Source organism: Castor canadensis, chromosome 13, assembly GCF_047511655.1.
Source record: "Castor canadensis chromosome 13, mCasCan1.hap1v2, whole genome shotgun sequence".
Taxonomy (NCBI): domain Eukaryota; kingdom Metazoa; phylum Chordata; class Mammalia; order Rodentia; family Castoridae; genus Castor; species Castor canadensis.
The window spans coordinates 28861482-28880886 of record NC_133398.1 but is presented as its reverse complement, the minus strand read 5'-3'; the positions used below and the strand labels follow the sequence as shown (position 1 = coordinate 28880886).

General features: G+C 39.2%; 1 protein-coding gene across 5 annotated transcripts in view; it reads left to right on the top strand.

Annotated features, from left to right (window-relative positions):
- LOC109691831 (protein NipSnap homolog 3A-like) overlaps positions 1-19405 on the top strand; it is a 32770-nt gene that overhangs the window by 1119 nt on the left and 12246 nt on the right. The window contains exons 2-6 of one of the 5 annotated variants that reach the window (XM_020172045.2): positions 1447-1657; positions 3329-3487; positions 13621-13770; positions 16997-17083; positions 17169-18589. In XM_020172045.2, coding sequence (XP_020027634.1) covers positions 1447-1657; positions 3329-3487; positions 13621-13770; positions 16997-17083; positions 17169-17245 — 684 coding nt within the window. In that variant the 3' untranslated portion in view covers positions 17246-18589. The other 4 variants (XR_012440358.1, XM_074051341.1, XM_074051342.1 and 1 more) reach the window with 4 other exon arrangements.

Here is a 19405-nt window from a genome sequence, read left to right as displayed (position 1 = left end):
CCAGCCCCGATCTGGGTGTGGTGGTGGGCACCTATCATCCCAGCTATGCTATGCAGCAAGCATTAAATAGTATGAACCTGGTTCAGGCTGGCGCTGGCAAACAGGAGACCCTATTCTAAATACATCTAAAGCAAAAGGGTTGGGGACTGGCTCAAGTGGTAGAGTGCTTGCACAGGAACTGGAGGCCTTAAATTAACCCCACTTAGTGCCACCTCCACCGAAGAAAAAAAGAATCCTATGTTGGAGATAAATATCAAACACTGATTTTTGCCCCAGTTTGCAACACAATCTTGAAAATCACTTTCTCTCCTTCACACACCACTTTCCCTTGCTGTAATAACCTTCCTTATGTGGTCTGAAAAAGAGTGTGTATCTTTGACCAACTGTTTCAGCCTTCAAATACAGTCATTTTGAAATTTTAAAAATTACAGACCAGGCCATTTTTTTACTACTAACATTCTGTTATTAGAGTTGCATTAAAAGCACAAAAACAGTGTCCACCAAATGCAGAGACAGCTGCAATTGTTTTTGATAGGAAGCTTAGTCATTTGGGCAATAAGAATATAACTTATAACAGACATGAATGGAATGAACTCAGTTGAGACTATAATTAAGCCTTACACACAAAATACATACTGTGTGTTTTGTAATTAAAAAATGTATCAGGGCAGGTGGGTAAAGTGGCTCAAGCTTGTAATCCCAGCTACTCTGGTTCTCAAGAAATACTGGTACAAGTGGATGCATTAAATGCCCTTCTTTACACTGCATCTGTCATAAGAAACTGATAGTAACTCAAATAATTCTGATCCTTGAATTTTCCTTTTGTAGAATTTATATACACTACCACTGAACTATTGGAATGCACTTGGTTAGCACATAGCAATCTTATGCATTATTTACATCCCAATCCTATTTTTGAACAATGGTTGTGTCATTGACTATAGAAAATACTTTGATTTGAACAGAAATTTCCCCTTTTTTTAAAAAGCTAAAAAAATTTCTTCTGCTATTTTCATTGTGCCTGCGGAAAAAAATATGTAGAATTTGTAAAGTTCTTTAAGATGCAAAACTCTAGCATATATGCTATTAAACTAAGATGGAGTGTTGACTAAATAAGGGAAAACTGTAAATTTAAGTATATCCTAATTGTAGTTTGCCAGGAGTATCATTAAGACACCTGTGTCTTTATATAAACATCTTCTCATTGAACAGTGGCTAAAGGTGAGCCCCTATTAGGAAACAGTAGCTGTGTATTCCACATTCTTAAGTCGCTATCTCTACATATGACATCTCTACATAAACACAACTCTGGAGAGTTGGCAGAAGTACAAACATAGATTGAGTCTACTGATTATTTGCCCCTTGTTTCTAGACTCAGATTTGGTTGTAACATAACATAAATCCTACCTTCTCTAAAATATTTAAATTTGCCTTATCTCTCCTCAGGTGTGCTCATCTTTTGCTACGGGCCCCAGACAGACTGATGGAACATTCTATGAGTTTCGTACCTATTATCTTAAACCTTCAAAGATGAATGAGTTCTTGGAAAATTTTAAGAAAAACGTTCATCTTCGGACAGCTCACTCTGAACTGATTGGATATTGGAGTGTAGAATTTGGAGGCAGAATGAACACAGTATTTCATATTTGGAAATATGGTATGAGTCGTAAAGTTTAAGTTCTCAGATCTATATTTCTATAGATATTCACAGGTTAAGTAAAACTATCAAAAAGTAACACAGTACCAAAAAAGTAAATTCAGTGATTACTATTCTCAGTGGTCCACCTGAAAAGCCTTTCTCAAAGGCTTACATTATCATAACTGTGAAAATATGGATTCTCATGTATCATATCATATAATTGTGACAAAGACATTTAATTCTTACAAAAATTTTAGAATGGTTTATTAGAAGGATGGTTTTTGCAAAATTTAAAACAGGGCTTATAAAACTCCAAGTAGGTCAAGAGCACAAAAGAAATGAAGTATCTTTGTTATTAATAAAGGTAGGCTGGATATTAGTGTTTTAGCAAAATTAATTCCCACATGTAGAGATTTAAGTAAATGGAAGTTAAAAGGAATGATGATCAACTTTTAAGCCTTACTCAACTCTGAGATTTCATAATTCTGTTATGTTTAGAGACCACTTCAGTTTCATTTCTGTACCCCAGATTTCTAAGGAATCCACTGTCATACTACTCTAGGGAAAGGAAAAGGAATTAAGGAGTTCCTCCCATTTTGAAGTGGACCTATCCCTGAGGAAAGATAAGCTACCAAAAATCCCCAGCATGTTTGGTACTCTAACATCTTGTCTTAAAGATCCACAGCAGGATGCCCAGAAACTCGTAATAATTTCATTTAAGGACTGGTCATCAGTAACCAAATTAATGTTCATAAAATACTTCATTTTTTAACTGTTCATTCTGTGCCTAACATGAGAATAGTATATGGTTTTTCACTCATTTAATAGAACAAGCCACACTAAAACACAACTTACACTTTGGATATGGTTCAAGTTAAATCATGGCCCGCTAGGAAAACTAATAAAGTTCTGATATACTCACTTGATATGTAAGATAGGTATTACTCCTAATCCCCAACATAAACTATACAGAATTCTTACCATCAGTCTCAAAAGATCTTAGAAGTAAGTATAGCAATAGGCATGGGTAAATATTTGTGTAAGTTAAAAAGAAGACACCTAAGTGCGAGGAAAAAAAGAATGGATGACCTTAAGTAAAAGAATCAGCACTATTTCTTTAAAGCTATTTGTTCAAAGGAGAAAAGGCTTACAAAGTACATTTTAATTTCACCTATGTTTTATTCAAGGTGAATTTGGCTTGAACCATCTACCACAACCAGAGAAGTACTACTTGTCTAAATTGTCATTGTCAGCTAAGTGCCTCAATTGAAGAATAGTTCACATACACTGAGTATTAAGTAGGTGCTGAACATTGTTCTAAATTATTTCACATATTAATTCATTTGATCTTTACAACAATCCCAGAATTCAATGTTACATTATTCTCTTCATTTCACAGATTAAGAAATAGAGAAAAAAAAAAGCTACAAAAACTTACCTTACTTATACAGCTACCTAGGAAGTGGTAGAACCTGTGAACCCCATTCTGGGGCATTACAATAGTTGTTTGCATTTCTGTTCCCCCAAGACCATGAGCACCTTGAGGCAGATGTCACATCTCTTCCTGTTGGAATCTCCAAATGCATAGCACAGTGTTCCTAAATGCCTGTTGATATGGATGAGACCCAGAGAAGTAGTGATGATTTAAAGTTTAAAAGTTTTACTTTTCTTAATTCTTTTCCCCCATAGATAATTTTGCTCATCGAGCTGCAGTTAGGAAAGCATTGGCCAAAGATAAGGTATGGCAAGAACAGTTCCTCATTCCAAATTTGGCTCTTATTGATAAACAAGAGAGTGAGATTGCTTACCTGGTACCATGGTGCAAAATAGAAAAACCTCCAAAAAATGGTAAGTCTTCTTCTAAGCCAGTTTGAATTTTATGAATAAAATGCTAAAGATATTAAGTGATAAAAACCAAACTTCAATTTCCTCCAAAACAATAAAACTGAGCCTTTCTTTTATATAGGAATATACTACTATTGTTGAGATAAAACTAAATTGAAGCTGGGCACCTGTGGCTCATTTCTATAATACTAGCTACTTGGGAGGCTGAGATCAGGAGGATCCTGGTTTGAGACCAGCCCAGGCAAATAGTTCACAAGACCTCATCTCCAAAATAACCAGAGTAAAATGGACTAGAGGTGTGACTCAGCAGTAGAGCACCTGCTTTGCAAGTGCCAAGCCCTGAGTTCAAATCCCAGTCCCACCAAAAAAAAAAAAACAATTAAAGCTCTCAGTGTATCCTTACAAAATGAGAATAAATAAAGAATTTTTCCAAATTAAGATTTTGCCTTTTGGTAAAGCTTAACTGCATTGTAGAAGAAACCTACATGGTCAGTAAAGGTTGAGAAATTGCATATTAGGAATAGGACCATGTCTAGGAAAGTAATGGATAGGGTATATAATTGTCATAATTTAAAAATAATGTGTTTGAATATAAAGTTATTTTATACAAATTACAACCAATCTTATTAAGAACATCTTCACTTATATAATTCACTGATTGGGGGAATAAATTAACTGAAACTCTCAAGATATATTGCTATAATCTAACTTTAGTGTCTTCTTCTTTCTCAACTTAAACATAATTGCTTAATATATATCTTCTTGCTGACCAAAAGAAACTGTTATCTCAGTCCAGTTTTAAACAAAAGTCATATAAGAAAAGCATAGAGTGGAGCATGTGAAGGTCCTGCAGATCTGTTTCTTGCTTCAACAGCGTTTGGATGGCACAGATCCAGGGACTCCCTCTCTTTCAGTCACCAACTTCTTTGGAATCTCCTCTGCAGTCACAACCTTGGTGGCCATCTCACATCTCCTCCTTCCAGGACTAGCCAACACCGTTTTTTTTTTTTTTTTTTTTGTGGTGACCTCCATATTGATGACAGACCATGACCTCCCAGACTCATCAGAATTATTCCACCAAGGTGGAGGCTGTCATCAACCATCTGGACAGTTTGCATCTGCAGGCCCCTGCACCTGCCTATCAAAAGGACTGCTATTTCCATGGTGATTAAGGTGGCTCTAGCAGACATGGATCACTTCTTCCCAAGTTGGCCAAAGAGAAGCCAAGGGTGCCCAGCATCTCCTGAAGATGCAGTAAAAACATGCCAGCAGCACTCTTGCCAGGATGAGCAGAGACCTTTTCAAGATGAGTGGGGCAAACCCTGAATACTATGAAGGCTGCCATGGCCCTGGAGAAGAGCCTGAACTGAGCCCTTTGGATCTTCATACCCCTAGTTTCACCCACACAAACTCCCACCTCTGTGACTTCCTGCAGAGCTACTTCCTACAGGAGGAAGTGAAACTCATCAAGAGGATAAGCAACCACCTCTTGACCTCCACAGCTGGCTGCCCCTGGGCGAGCATCTCTGAGCACCTCTCCCTCATGCAGGACCAAGAGTCTTCTCAATCTTGGAGGGGCAGCTCAGCATCACGTGGCATTGCCTTCTGCCTGAGCCTCTCTCCTGCCACCAGGCGGCTTCTTAGCCACACTGGAGCCCCTCCAAGTCTTGAATCAAATGGAAATACAGCTTTGTGTGTAGAAAGGAAAGAGAGAGTGGGAAGGAGAGAGGGGGGGAGAGAGAGAGAGAGAGAGAGAAAGAGAGAGAGAGAGAGGGAGAGAGGGGGAGAGAGAGAGAGAAGGAAAGAAAAGATAGAGAAAAACGAGTATTTTTTAAATTTCCCCTACTGGTCCCAATATTGTAATTTTCAAGGACAGGGAAATGGGACACCAAGGCTGTTCAGCAGGAAGCAACGTATTTTTGTGCTGGCACAGACTTAGGGGACTTGTATCCAAAGGCTGAGCTCCAAGAACAAAGGGGCCTTACCTTATATACCCTTGCAAGCAGGTTACAGAAGCAAGAAGCAAGGTTTAACCCATATATGCTTGTACCAACTCTATTGGCTACTTCACCCCCCAGTGCTATGTGGCCTTCTTCACGTTAGATTGTTTTAAGCTTTATCTCCCTGCTATGCCATCCCCTCCCCCACTACATTATCAGAGCACAGACTTGCTTTCTTCTTTTCTGGCCCTCATCCCTGCCACATCGTTCCCCGCTTTGATACAGATGGAATAGGTAGTCTTTTATGTGTGTAAGTTTTTGAGATTTTTCCCTGGCAAGAGAAATGAGTGTGGTAAAGCAGGGTCCAAGTAACTCCCTGACTCCACCCAGTTATGCAAATACATGGGTCACAGAATGAGGGCCCCGAAACCATGAAAAGGGACCAGATCAGTAACAATAAACAGTAGTTATACATCCTGCCCAAAAGAGGTAGAAGAGAGCTAATAAAAACTTTCTGCCATGGGTCCAGTTGGCAGGGGCAGTTTTCACCAAATCTATGGCAAAGATTAGGGTGAGAACTACAGCAATGGATATAGACAAGGGGTGACAATGTATTACAATAAAATAACTGGCACAGAAAACAGTCCATTTATCCCATTGGAAGTTGATTTCTCAAGCTTTTGCCATGTGTAGATTAGTCTGGAGTGACTAAAACAGGGCTGTCGTCCCATCGTTCATGGTCTCCTGATGTCTCCTGGGAAGTACAGTCCTTCCGGGGAAGGACATGGGCATTCCAGAAGGTGATCTTGTATGGTGAGGCTGGGTCAGGGATGGTCTCTTGAATTTCCATTCAAGAGAGGCTGGCTTTATTTGACTGTGGTGGATCCAAGCAATAATCTCTGCAACTTTAACTGTAACTATAGACAAACCAATAACAAAAGGGCCTCTCCAATGAGATTTTAGCAGTTGGACATTCCATTCCTTTACCCATCTGGCATCCCCTGGCTTGTAAGGATATGTGGGAATTTTCAGGCTGATGGGAAGTCTCTCCTGGACCCAGACATTGATCTTTGAGAGAGTCAATCCGAGGGCCTGCATCTGTTGCCTTAAGGTGAGGTCACCTAGTTTTTGAGGTTCCCCCTGTATGTCCTTAAAACACTTCAAAGGGTAAAAGTCCTGTCTGCTTCGTGGGGCTAGATCTAATCCTTAGTAATGCTGTGGGTAGTAATTGATCCCACTGTAGATGGGTATCTTGACATAGTTTTCCAGTTGTGATTTTAAGGTTTTATGTATACATTTTACTTTTCCTGAGCTTTGGGGGATGGTAGGCCATATGTAACTTTTAGGTAATTTTTAAGCCCTTAGCTACCAGCTGTACTACTTCCACCACAAATGCTGGTCCATTATCTAACCCAATAGACGCAGGTATTCCAAACTGAGGGATGATTTCCTTTAGTAGACACCTGGCTACCTCCCAGGCTCTTTCAGTCCATGTGGGGAAGGCTTTCACCCATCCTGAGGTGCAGACACCAACAGATATTTGCATCCTCGAGCTCACGGCATTTCAATGAAGTCCATGATCAAGTTTTCAAGAGTTTTGCCAACATTCTGTACCAGGGGAGGCACCCTTGGCCCTTGCCAGGGATTGTTTTTGGCACATAGGAAAAATCTTTCACATACTACTTTACTTATGCTGAAGAGTTTGGAGACATAAAAGTGCTGGGCCAGAGTGGTCTCAAGGGCTATTTGCCCTGAATGAGTTTCTTTGTGGAACTGCTTAACAAATGTAGGAACCAATGACTCAAGTAAACTTACCATCCATCTGGTAGAAAATTTTCCTCCTTAATCTTAAACCAAGCCTGCCCTTGTGGTATATACCTTAGGTCCCATTTAGCTAAGGGATATGGGAACAAGGCAGTGCTCAGAGCAGTTGGAGCTGGTCCCCTCATGAGGGCTGCTTGTTTGGCCTCCTGTCAGCTTTCTGGTTTCCCCGAGAAATTGTTGTATCTCCCTTTTGGTGTCCTAGGCAGCGTATAACTGTCAGCCGTTTAGAGGCCCATTCAGTGTCTAGCAGTTCAAGGATTTCCTGCCCATATCTGATACTTTTTCTCCTGAGTTAATGAGCACCCTCTCTTTATATAGGCCTCATGGACATGAATGGTCATGAAGGCATATTTAGTGTCAGTGTTGTTTACTTTTTCTCCTGCAGTGAACTGGAATGCTCATGTGAGGCCAACCTTTTGTGCAGAAGTGTTAGCTGACTGAGTCCAGAGTTACTACTGCATACCCAGAAAAGTGCGTGCAGTCCCAGATAAGGCTGCTGTCATCTGTGAAATATTTAACATCCAGATGGCCTATAGGCTGATTGATTAGACCTGGCTGGCTTGAGAAAACTTCATCCATAACCTCTAAGCAGTCATGTTCCAGGGGGCCCGAATCAGCTGGCAGTAAGGTGGCAGGATTTAGAGTCTTAACAACCTCTAGCCAGATGTGTGGGTTTTCACATAGCATACTCTGGTATTTGGCCTTCTGATAGTTGGTCAGCCAGTAATTTCCCTTATACTCCATGAGAGTGAGGATGGAGTGGGGAACTCGGACAATGAGTTCTTGTCTCAGGGCAAGCTGTCTCCCTCTGCCACCAGGGCAGCAGCAGCTGCTAGGGTGTGCAGGCAAGGCAGTAAGCCTCAGGAAATGGCATCTAGTTGTTTTGACAAGCCACTGGACAGTGGCAAGAGCCTAGTGGCTGAGTCAGGATCCCAAGAGCTGTTCTGTTTCACTCATGGACATACAGGAAAAGGGCTTCATCACATCCAGCAGGCCTAGAGCAGGAGTATTTATGAGTGCCCTCTTGATTTCTTTAAAGGCTTTCTCTTGTGCCCCCCACATACTAAGGGTTCCCATTTTTCCCCCTTTGTAGCTTTATAGAGGTGTTAGACCAATAGGAAGTAGTTAGGAATCCAGATTCGATAGAAACCTGTGACTCCCAGAAACTCTCTGATTTGTTGGCAGATCTTGGGGGACTAGGATAGAACAGACAGCCTGTTTCCTCTTGAGACCAAGCCTGCACTGTCCCTGCAACAGGTGAAAGCCTAGGTATTTGACAGTGTTTTGACAAATCTGAGACTTTTTCTGAGGGATTTTGTATCCTGTTTCCCATAAAAGAGAAGAGGGAGAGTCCCCTCCATGCAGTTCTCCTGAGTTGGTCCAGCCAGAAGGAAGTCATCCATGTACTGGAGGAGTGTGCAGCCTTGCTGGTTGGCTAAGAAAACTTTGAGCTCAGATGTCAAGGCAGTTCTGAAGATAGTGAGGGAGTTTTTGAAACCTTGTGGCAATTGAGTACAGGATAGTTTCCTCTTTTCTCCAGTGTTGAGATTTTCCCATTGGAAGGCAAAAAAAAAAAAAAAAATGGTGGCTCTGTGGGGCTAGGCAGATGCAGAAAAATGTGTTCTTAAGATCTAGGCAGGTAAAAAACTTTGCATTAGCTGGGACAAGGCCTAAAAGCATGTAAGGATTTGGGACTACAGGGTGCAAAGTAACAGTTGCTGAATTTATTGCCCAGAGGTCCTGAACTGGCCTGAAATCCTTGGTCCCCAGTGTCTGGATGGGTAATAAGGGCGTGTTCCAGTATGACTGGCAAGGTCAGAGGATCCCATATTTTAGGAGTCTGTCAGAGTGTTTTTGAATTTTGACCTGGGCCTTGCAGGGAATGAAGTACTGTTTTTGGCTGATGAGGGTGGCTTCTGGCTTTAGTTCCACCATTACTAAGGCCCATACACCGGGAATCTTTAAGGGAAACTCAGAAATCTCAGGAGCCCTTCCGTCACGGCACCATTTCTCTTCTTTTGTGAGTCTTTGCCTCAGGTCCTCTCAACTTTAAAGCTGCTGTGCCATCCAAATCAAAAGTTATGTGTGTCCTCAGTTTGCATAATAAGTCCCTGCTCATCAGGCTCACTGGGCAATAGGGGAGATAAAGGAATTCATGCCTTCATGACTCCCAAGATTGTATTGTCTGGACACTAAGAAGGGGTGGCAGACCCAGTCCCCAGTAGCCGCAATAATAGTTGGATGCTTTTATGAAACGGGGCCCACTGGTTGGGTCACAACTGAATGTTCTGCACCCATGTCCATCATGGGATCAACAGGATGGCCCCCTATCCTTATTTGGACCATAGGCTCCCAGGGGCCTAGTAGAATGGAGCTGGTCTGTCCCATTCCTCCTCATAACCTTCCAGGGATGCCAGTCTGACAATGTTTCTCCCAGGGACTGTCTTCCCTGCTGGTGGGCTGGCAGTTTCCATTGACAACCCAGCCTCTGCCCCTGGCCTGGGGAACCTTTTGGGAGTCCCTAGTCCATTGGGGACATTTATTCTTCCAGTGCCCTTACCAACAATGGTAGGCACATTGATTTCACCCTAGTTTCTCCCTAGGGTGGGAGTGTCCCAGGGGCATTGGTCACCATCCACAGTGATTGCCTCTGCTTCAGCCTAGATTAGCCTGCCAGGGCCCACCTGACTGTTCAACGAGGACTGCTATAAGGAGGTCCAATATCTTTTTTATCTTCCTGTTGGCCTCCCATTTACCCTTCTGATCTCAATTGACAAAAACCTTGGGGCCACCTCCAGAAGCTGACTGGCGTTCATTCCAGCAAATCCCTCCAGTTTCTGTAGTTTTTGCCTTATGTCTCCCTGGGCCTGGCCAACAAAAGCAGCATTAATCATCTGCTGGTTTTCAATGGCTTTTGGGTCATAGGGAGTGTATAAACAGAAAGCCTCACAAAAACACTCATAAAACTAGCTGAGCCTCTCATCTCACCCTCGGAGGACCTCTGATGTTTTCCTCATGCTTATGGCCTTTTCCCCTCCTTCCTTTATGCCTTCCAATAGTGTTTCCTGGTATTGTTCAAGCCACTGCTAGCCTTGGTCATCATTAGGGTCCCAGTGGGGAGTCTTCCTCAGGGAACTGAGAACATAGGCTTGGGCATTTAGGGTATCAGCAGAGGCATGATCTTTCAGGCATTTTAGAGCCACCAACATTATACACCATCACTCTTTAGTATTAAATAGAGGCAGACTGTCAACAGTCTGTCTGGGTGGGTTTATGAGTGTAGATGATAGACTGCATCAGATCAATCAGAGCCTGAGGTTTTTCCATGAAGGAGGGGGTATGATGTTTCCAGTTTAGTAGGTCTGTGATGGTAAAGGGCTGGTAGACAAATATCTGCCCTCCTCCTTGTATTTGACCATCCTGGCCTTGGACCTCCCTCAGGAGCATTTGCAGGACAGTGGGAGTCTGAGGAGAAGAGGGGTCCTCGCAGAAACTAGTTGGATGCCCCCCATTGAATGGAGGATGTGGAGTGAGAACTGGCAGACTTGGAATGGGCATGGGGTCCATAGGACTCAGGGAGGTGAAGGGTGTTGAGGCCCCAGTGGCTTCTGGGCCAGATCTTACAGGTGTGACTGTCCCTCGAGTTTCCCAATGCAATGTTGGAGGTGAAGGTGCAGAACTGGGTGCCGGTTACAGAGGTGGATAAAGTGGCACATAGGCATTTCTTCAGGTTCCTCAGCCAGTACAGGCTCCTTTGTTTTCTCCCCACACTTGGAAGTTGCAGCCACCCTAGCTACCATAATCCTCCAGGTCTCTTTCAGACAGGGCCTTAGCCATATGGGTCTGCTGAGGACAACATCCTGCCAGTAATCAATATAGGGAAACTGATCTGGGTGTCCAGGCTTCCATACAATTACCCTATAAACTTCATTAACCACAGTTTTGTCTAATGACCCTTCTGTGGGCCACCCTACACCAGAAACAGCCAATCTACTTCACAAAGGGCCTTAAGCTTGTTAGGAGTTAACTCCATAGTCTCCATTAAATCCCTTTTTAAAGTGTTTAACCATACAATCCAAGGTAGTGTTTTTACTCTGATATCCACCCATTTTCTCCTGTTACCAGACATCAAGACAGACACAAAGGGGTAGAGGTTTTGGAGGAGAGGTAAGGAATCCTCCTCTCTGACACATTGGGGAGAGCAGTACATCACTGACTTCACCAGTCTTTGGCCATGTCCCTTATAAGAACATTAGGTGCCTCTTAGCTGTAGTGAGTCAGCCTAAACCCCAGACCAGAGGCCCTGTTATGGCACACCTTAGACCATATGAATTCACCATGGGCCTGTGGGTTGGGACTCCACACTTGCTTATTAGCTAAGCTACGTCTCATTGACACACATTCACATGTAGGCTTCCATTTCTACCCCACTCTTAGTGCCTAGTAGTCATGGTTTTGCTTTTGCTCAAAGTTACTCAGGTGACTCTGGGAGGTGATCAAGCTCCCCTTCTGCCACTTAGGGGCAGGCCTAATATTTGAACCCAGGTCCTTACCAGTTTGATGGGTGGTGCTCCCCTCACTGGTTCCTGTGCCTCACTGGGTTCCATTGTGTGGCCAAAGCCCTCATCCTGACTGGCTGGGAGGAGGAGTCCCTCCTCCAGATCAAACTGTCCATTGCTGCCTGGTGGGATCACTTCTTCCAGCAACCAGGGGACACCCCAGTAACAAGGAAAGTGAATAAACACCATCTCCGAATCCTGGACACAAGCCCCCAGAAATGTTGCAGGATACTCAAGGGCAGGGAAACAGGACACCACAGCTGTTCAGCAGGAAGCAGTGTTTTATTGTGCTGGCACAAACTTAGTGGACTCATGTCCAAAGGCTGAGCCCCTTGCAAGCAGGTTACAGAAGCAAGAAGCAAGGTTTAACCCATATATGGTTGCATGCAACTTTATTGGCTACTTCACCTCCTGGTGCTATGTGACCCTCTTCACATTAGATTCTTTAAAGTTTCATCTCCCTGCTATGCCATCTCCCCCAACCCCCATTATCAGAGCACAGACTTGCTTGTTTCTTTTCTGGCCCTCCTCCCTGCTACAACACTACAAAATTTCAAAAGTCAAATGAGATTATCCTATTGGATTCCTATTTGGATTCTATCCATTTATATCTCGCTTCAGCTGTCAGTACTTGCTAAATAAAATAGTTGACATATCAGACAGTGTCTTTGACACTGATGTTGGTTCTCTTCTGTTTGTTCCCGGTTTGTGAGTATAACTTTTGCATGTTTTTCCTTCACCTCTCAAATCTCCTTGTCCCCTAGTTTCTTTCTCTCTGTTGGCCCTATGCTTCTGGACCAGAAGATAAAATACATGTCAAATATGTACTTAGGGCCCATTAAACCATATCTTTAGGGGATTTTTTCTCCAAACCTCAGAAATATCACTTCTGTTCCACTGTTTGCTTTCTCTTCCTTTTAGAAATGGAAACAAGCTGGGCACAGTGGCTCACACCTATTATCCTAGCTACCTGGGAGGCAAGATTGGGAGGATCATGATTTGAGGCCAGTCTGGGCAAAAAGTTTGCAAGACCCCACCCCATTTCAACCAATAACTGGGTGTAGTGGCATGCACCTGTCATCCCAGCTACAAAGGTAGCATAAATAGGATTGTGGTCCAAGCCAGCTGTGGCATAAAAGTGAGACCCTATTTGAAAAAGCAGCTAAAGCAAAAAGGGCTGGAGACATGGCTTCAGTGATAGAGTGCCTGCCTAGAAAGTGCAAGACCCTGAGTCAAACTCCAGTACCACCAAGCAGAAAAGAAAAAAAAAAAAGTACCATGGTGAAAATTCACAAAGAAAAAAAAGTAGTAGAATTTGTAAAGAAGAATGAAATGCAGAGGACTAGAAAATTGTTTCTTTTTTGAGGAGGTGGTGGTGATGGGGCTTGAACCCTAGGCCTTGTACATGCTAGGCAAGGGTTTTACCACTGAGCTAAATCCCCAACCATCTGATAAGTTATTTTATTTACTTCATTTTTAAAAGTATAGACTCTTATAACTCAAAAATCCTATTTCATTATAAGTTCTCAATATCTGGTTCATTAACTAATTTTTTAGATTTCAAATAGCTTATAAATGTACAACTTCTAGTCTTTTGTCATCTGCATGATTAAGCTTAATAACTTTAATAAGAGCAAGGTCTTTCTATACATAAAAGCAAAGACAAATAATGAAAATATGTCTACATAAACGTATGCATGTATGCTTCTCCGAATATGTATATGTAGATTAGGCTTCCATGGAAGCTAAACAAACATGATTAGAAATTGCATAGATGTCTTTTGCAAAATAATTCTTTTTCTGCCTATTCTAGGAATCTATGAACTGGTTACTTTTCAGATGAAACCTGGTGGCCCAGCTCTGTGGGGTGATGCATTTAAAAGGGTAATACATACCCATATCAATCAAGGCTATTCAAAACTAATTGGTGTTTTCCATGCAGAATATGGAGCACTCAACAGAGGTACAGTCATCCATTTCTTCTATGAAACTTTGATGTGTAAGGTGATCTATTAATAAGCTACTTGGATTAGTTTGATTTGCTCATCATAGTGCTTATTTTTTATTGCCAAATTTTTAGTTTTTTATAATTTTTTAAGGGTCAAGAACACTGTTCTATATCTTACTTATAATGTTAACATCTGGCTGTCACGTCTGTAATCCCATCTACTCGGGAGGCAGAGGTCTGGATGATCATAGTTCAAAGCCATTCCTGGCAATAAAAAAGGTGGGGTGCAGCAGCACATGCCCTGCATCAGCTAATCAGGAGGTGTAAGTAGTGGGATCCGGTCCAGGCCTGCCTGGGCAAAAACTCAAGATACCACCTGAAAAATAAGTAAAGCACAAAAAGGGCTGGGAGTCTGGCTCAAGTGGTAGAGCACCTGCCTAACAAATGAGAGGCTTGAGATCAAGCCCCAATATCGTGGGGAAAAAGTTACACTTCATGAAGCTTCTTTTAATGCTAAGCTGCTATTTTTCCCTAATATGTCAAAATGATTAAATTTTAATAACTAAAAGAGTCTTGAGAAGTAATCTATTCCTTTTATAATGTTTTATTCTTTTAAGTGTACTTTCATTGTTTCTTTTAAAATAACATTACTTGGAGTAGGATTGTTTCTGAGTAAAAATTTAATGTACATTTTTTAAATATTGAAGCCATCTTACACAAAAATTTACCCATTTCCCACTACTTATATATGTGCGTGTGTGTGTGTGTGCGCGCATTTGTGTATAGTAATAAATTTATATATATACTTATTGGAGTATTTAACTTTTAAGTTTGAAGGATATGCAGTGAGAATTTCAAGATTTTTTGTGGCAAATTCTGAAAAATATAAAGTTTATCTCAAAAAATAAATGCCTAAGAATAGCTATTAAATATTTGAAAGAGTCGTAATATCCAGTTACCTTCTTATCTCTGTTTTTTGTGTATGGACATCTTGTACCTGACATAATGGGTGCTGAGCTCTTGATCATTACACAGAAATTCTCCTCGTAGTAACAGAGTTGAGTATCCCTTACCTAAAACACATGAGGCCAAGAAGTATTTCAGATTTCAGATTTTTAGAGAACAGATGCTCAACCTGTGTATCATTAGAAAATAGTATATACAAAAATGTATATTTAGATTGGAAAATACATGGAGAAGAAAAATGGTTATGAAAATTATCACTTACCATATGCTACAATTCAGGTGAATTGTAGATTTCCATGAAAATTTAATTCATAGAATTGCTAAAACAAATCATAAATGAGTTTATCTGATAAATATGGATGGGGACTATATTTCTAAGTCAAAAAGCAAATGAAGAAACTACAAAGGAAAAAAATTGTCAACTTCATTATATGAAGGCTCAGACTTTCTATGCGATCCAAATCACCATAAATGAAATTCAAAAGCAAAACGGAAAATTAAAATTAATGTGAAGGTAGACACACAGATGAGTACCAAATATATTTTAAAGACTATGAAGATTAACAATAATGAGATGTCATTTTTTTAACCTAATACAGACATGCTTATATGGATATAATGTTAGATAAGTCAGGAAAAAAGTACTTCTATCCTTTATAGTTTATATTAATCTTCCCTTCCCAGTTTTGTCCATACAAATAAAACTTAATTCTTTTTATTGGCTTTATCAGTATTCTAAAAATATGCAGGGGTGTATATGTGTATATGTATTTTTAGTTATATAAGAAATTTGAAAGGATATAGTCATATTTAAAAATGACTATAAAAGGATATAGTCATTTTTAAAATCCGTCTTAATATTCTATACTAGACATGTCTAACTTTTATAAGAAAAACTACTAGAAATGTGTGTGCATATACTTTTTAATTCTCAATTCATTCTGAGTATAAATCATTTCTGGGAGGCAGTGTTTGATATGTACACTGTATATTTGTAATAAAAGTATATACATACATATGTGAGAGGCATACTCCTTGGTTCTTTCAATTTAAGTTTGGGAGTTTTTGTTAGGAAATACACACCCTGGCCTTGACTGGCATCCCAGATCCACTGCTTCGTAAGTTTGTAACCTTGGCTAAGTTTGCCTCACTCTTCCTTAGTGTCCTCATCCACAATGTGATGATAGTAATAACCTACTGCCTACATTGTTATGAGTACCAAATGAAAGTGCTTAAAGTCAGGCCAAGCACATAGTAATTGCCCATTAACTGTTAGTCGCCGTTGTCATCAACAGTATTATTATTGTAGCTACTCATGGAGGTATGCACAAATGAACTTTGTGCCAATATAGCTTACAGTAAGGAAGCATCGGCAACAATGCAGTATGACCTTCTTCATGTAATACAGAAATAAATATACACATACACTTCATATAGATATGTTTGTTTGCATAAGTATATATAAAAATACAGACAGACATAATTATAGGAAGAGATACACCAAATGTAAAGTGGTTATTTCTGGATAGTATAGAAATGATTCCTACTTTCTGTTGGTGTTTATCTGCATTTTCTTATACATCTAACTTAGATTACATTGCAATTATAAAATTTATACATAATTATTCATAAGAATATTCCAGTATCCTATAGATTTTTGAAATATTGGAAATAATCTGAATAGTCAATAATAAGAGTTAACATAAAAAGTTGTATCTGTAGGGAGGAATTCACTAAAAATTAATATTATTGCCCTAGAAGATAGTCTATTAATTGTAAAGAATTTGTTACTAGGTATAATATATAATGACTCTAATTTATTTTTACTTATATTTTCAATGGAAATACACTAAATATTAATAGAGGTTTTCCATTCATAATGATTAGCAGACATTATAGTTTTCTTTGTTTTGTATGAATTTTCTATAGTAAACATTAGTTTTTACAATCTTGCTTTTTAAAAATAAAGTAAAATACAAAAGGAAGTCATGCAGCCTAGGTCTTATCTTCATTGTACCTTTAGCTATCTTGCTTTACTTCCCTTTTCCAGCCTTCTATGTTTCTTCATCTATAAAACCAGTTTGATTAATTTATAAATTCACATAATCTCCCAAGTCTCTGAGCTCTCTGAAATCTTAACCATAAAATATTTAGGATCACTCTCTTGATAATACTATTTTAATTTAAAAGAATAGGACATTTTTCACTCATTTTCTGTATTTTCTTATTTGTTAATATCATACTCTTTAGAAACAATTTTTGGTTATTTCTGCAGTTCATGTTCTTTGGTGGAATGAGTGTGCAGATACTCGCGCAGCTGGGAGACATCTAGCTCACGAGGATCCCAGAGTTGTGGCTGCTGGTAAGCTATTTCACAGACATGGATTATTTTTAGAGCAAATTTGCTTTCATCTGTAACTTATATGTCTTATGAAATGTCTTTCCAGCTCGGGAAAGTGTCGAGTACCTAGACACTCAGCAAAATGTGCTTCTGATCCCTACATCATTTTCACCATTGAAATAGTTTTCTATTGAAATGTGAAGGATTTCACTAACTAATAGATGTATCTGCTAATGGTGCTTAAGTTCTCTCAAGAGAATTATTGTTTTTTTGAAGGTAGTAGGTAGTACATTAATCTACTATGTCCCTTGTATTTTTTAATGCCATCTCTCTCATTTGTCACTTCTGCTTCAGGAAATAAGAGTACATTTTCCTCGTTGCTTTTCAGTATCTGTCATATATTCGAAATAGCTATCAATTGGAAAATAATTTTATTAGTCTTGATATTAAAATTCCTGATAAACTCTTTGGTTTATATGCCAAAATATCTTCATTTATAGTTAATGTTGCTAATATTTACTTCATTTTGCATCCTATTTAACAAAGATACTTGCCACTACTTCAAGATCTTGAGTTTTATTTCCTTCAGAGTATCTCTTGTATATTTTGACAACCCTTCATTCAAGTGATGATGCTACATTCCTATGCTTGTGACCATACTTTTAAATTAATATAAATTATAAATCTTTTAAAAAATTTATTAGCATAAATTAATTATACAAGGGTGTTTCAATAATATATATATAATGTATTTTGATCAAATACATTCCATCTGTATTGCTCTTTTTTAACCCTTCTTCCTCCTCCCCTCTCTTTTTTAACAGTTTTTGATGGATTTCATTATACTTATTTTCATAAATACACATAATGTACTTCTATAGTCTTTCTTTTTATCATTGTCTATTTTCCTCAGATAGTTTTTTCAGTTTTGTCCATTAATTCATTTTGTAATATCAGATGTATTCACGAAAATATTAAACATTTATTTGCTGTTAAAAAGTAATTATCATTTGTATCATCTGCATTAATTATGGTTTTCATTATTAGTTGCCCACTTGGAAAATAATTTTATTAGGTCCTGGTACTAAGAATCTTTGAATACTCTTTGGTTTATATGCTGAAATATCTTCATTTACAATTAATTTACTAATATTTACTTCATTTTAGATCTTATTTAACAAAGATACTTGAGACATCTTTGTTTTGATGAGATCTTTATGGATATGGAAATGTTTGTTCTAATAAAACCTACCAATATATTCTGATTTTTTTTTACTGAGTTTTATAAAGGTAATGAGACAGTAGTACTTTTCCATCTTTGTGTTATATAGGCTTGGTTCCCAGCTGTTGGAGTTGGTGAAGCTTTAGGTGGTGTAGCCTAGTTGGTAGAAGTAGTTGATTGGGTGTGTGTTCTTGAAGGGTATAGGGGGGTCTCCTCTCCCCTGCCCTCCCCTCCCCTACTCTCCCCTCTCCTCCCCTTCAGATGGACTGAAACCTGTGAAACTATGAACCAAAATAAACCTTTTCTTCTCTGATTTCTCTCCAGTATTTTATTATAGGACAGAAAGCTAGCACACTACTAAGCCCAGAAAGACTTTCTTTTTTTAAAAAAATTTATTTTTCATTTTTACTTTTACTTACATGTGTATACATTATTTGGGCCACATTCCTCCCCTCCCCCCCTCCCACCTCCAGGCTGCTTCAGATGTACTAGAGTTTTCCTACAAACAACTTTAATTTTTGTTTTCTTTAGTGCTTCCACCTTAAAGAGATTTTGTGATTCAAGCTCTTCTGAGAGACTATATTGTTTTCTATTTTTAATATATATCACAGATGTAACATAAAGTACAGTGTTCTCTCATTTATTTTGCTCTCAGAGATTCAAAGGACAGATGAGTTTTCTAGTAAGGTAAAAAGACAAAAAATACCCTGACTCAGGAGGTAAAAACCTATCAGAAGCATTGGCTCTGAATGATGTCTAAGAACTTTCCATGTCAATGTTCCTTTGAAAAGTTTTCTCATAGGAAATTAGGTGGCTGTGATATTAATTGCAGTCACTGCAACCAGACTTTTTTGCCATGGTCCAGGACTTGGGAGGAGAGGAAGAAAGAGAGAACACTTGACCAATAATTATAAAGTGCTGTTTAAACAAATACTAACTTTCTAAAGCAAAAATCAAATGTCTATAATTATTTACTTTTCAAGATGTTAGATTTGCTAAATGTTGACTCCTAGAAATTTGATTAGGTTGCTATATTAGCTTTCATAAAATAAAAAATGACTCAAAGGACAATGATGGTCACAATGTGGTATGAAGCTGATACATTCAGGGACAATGGCACT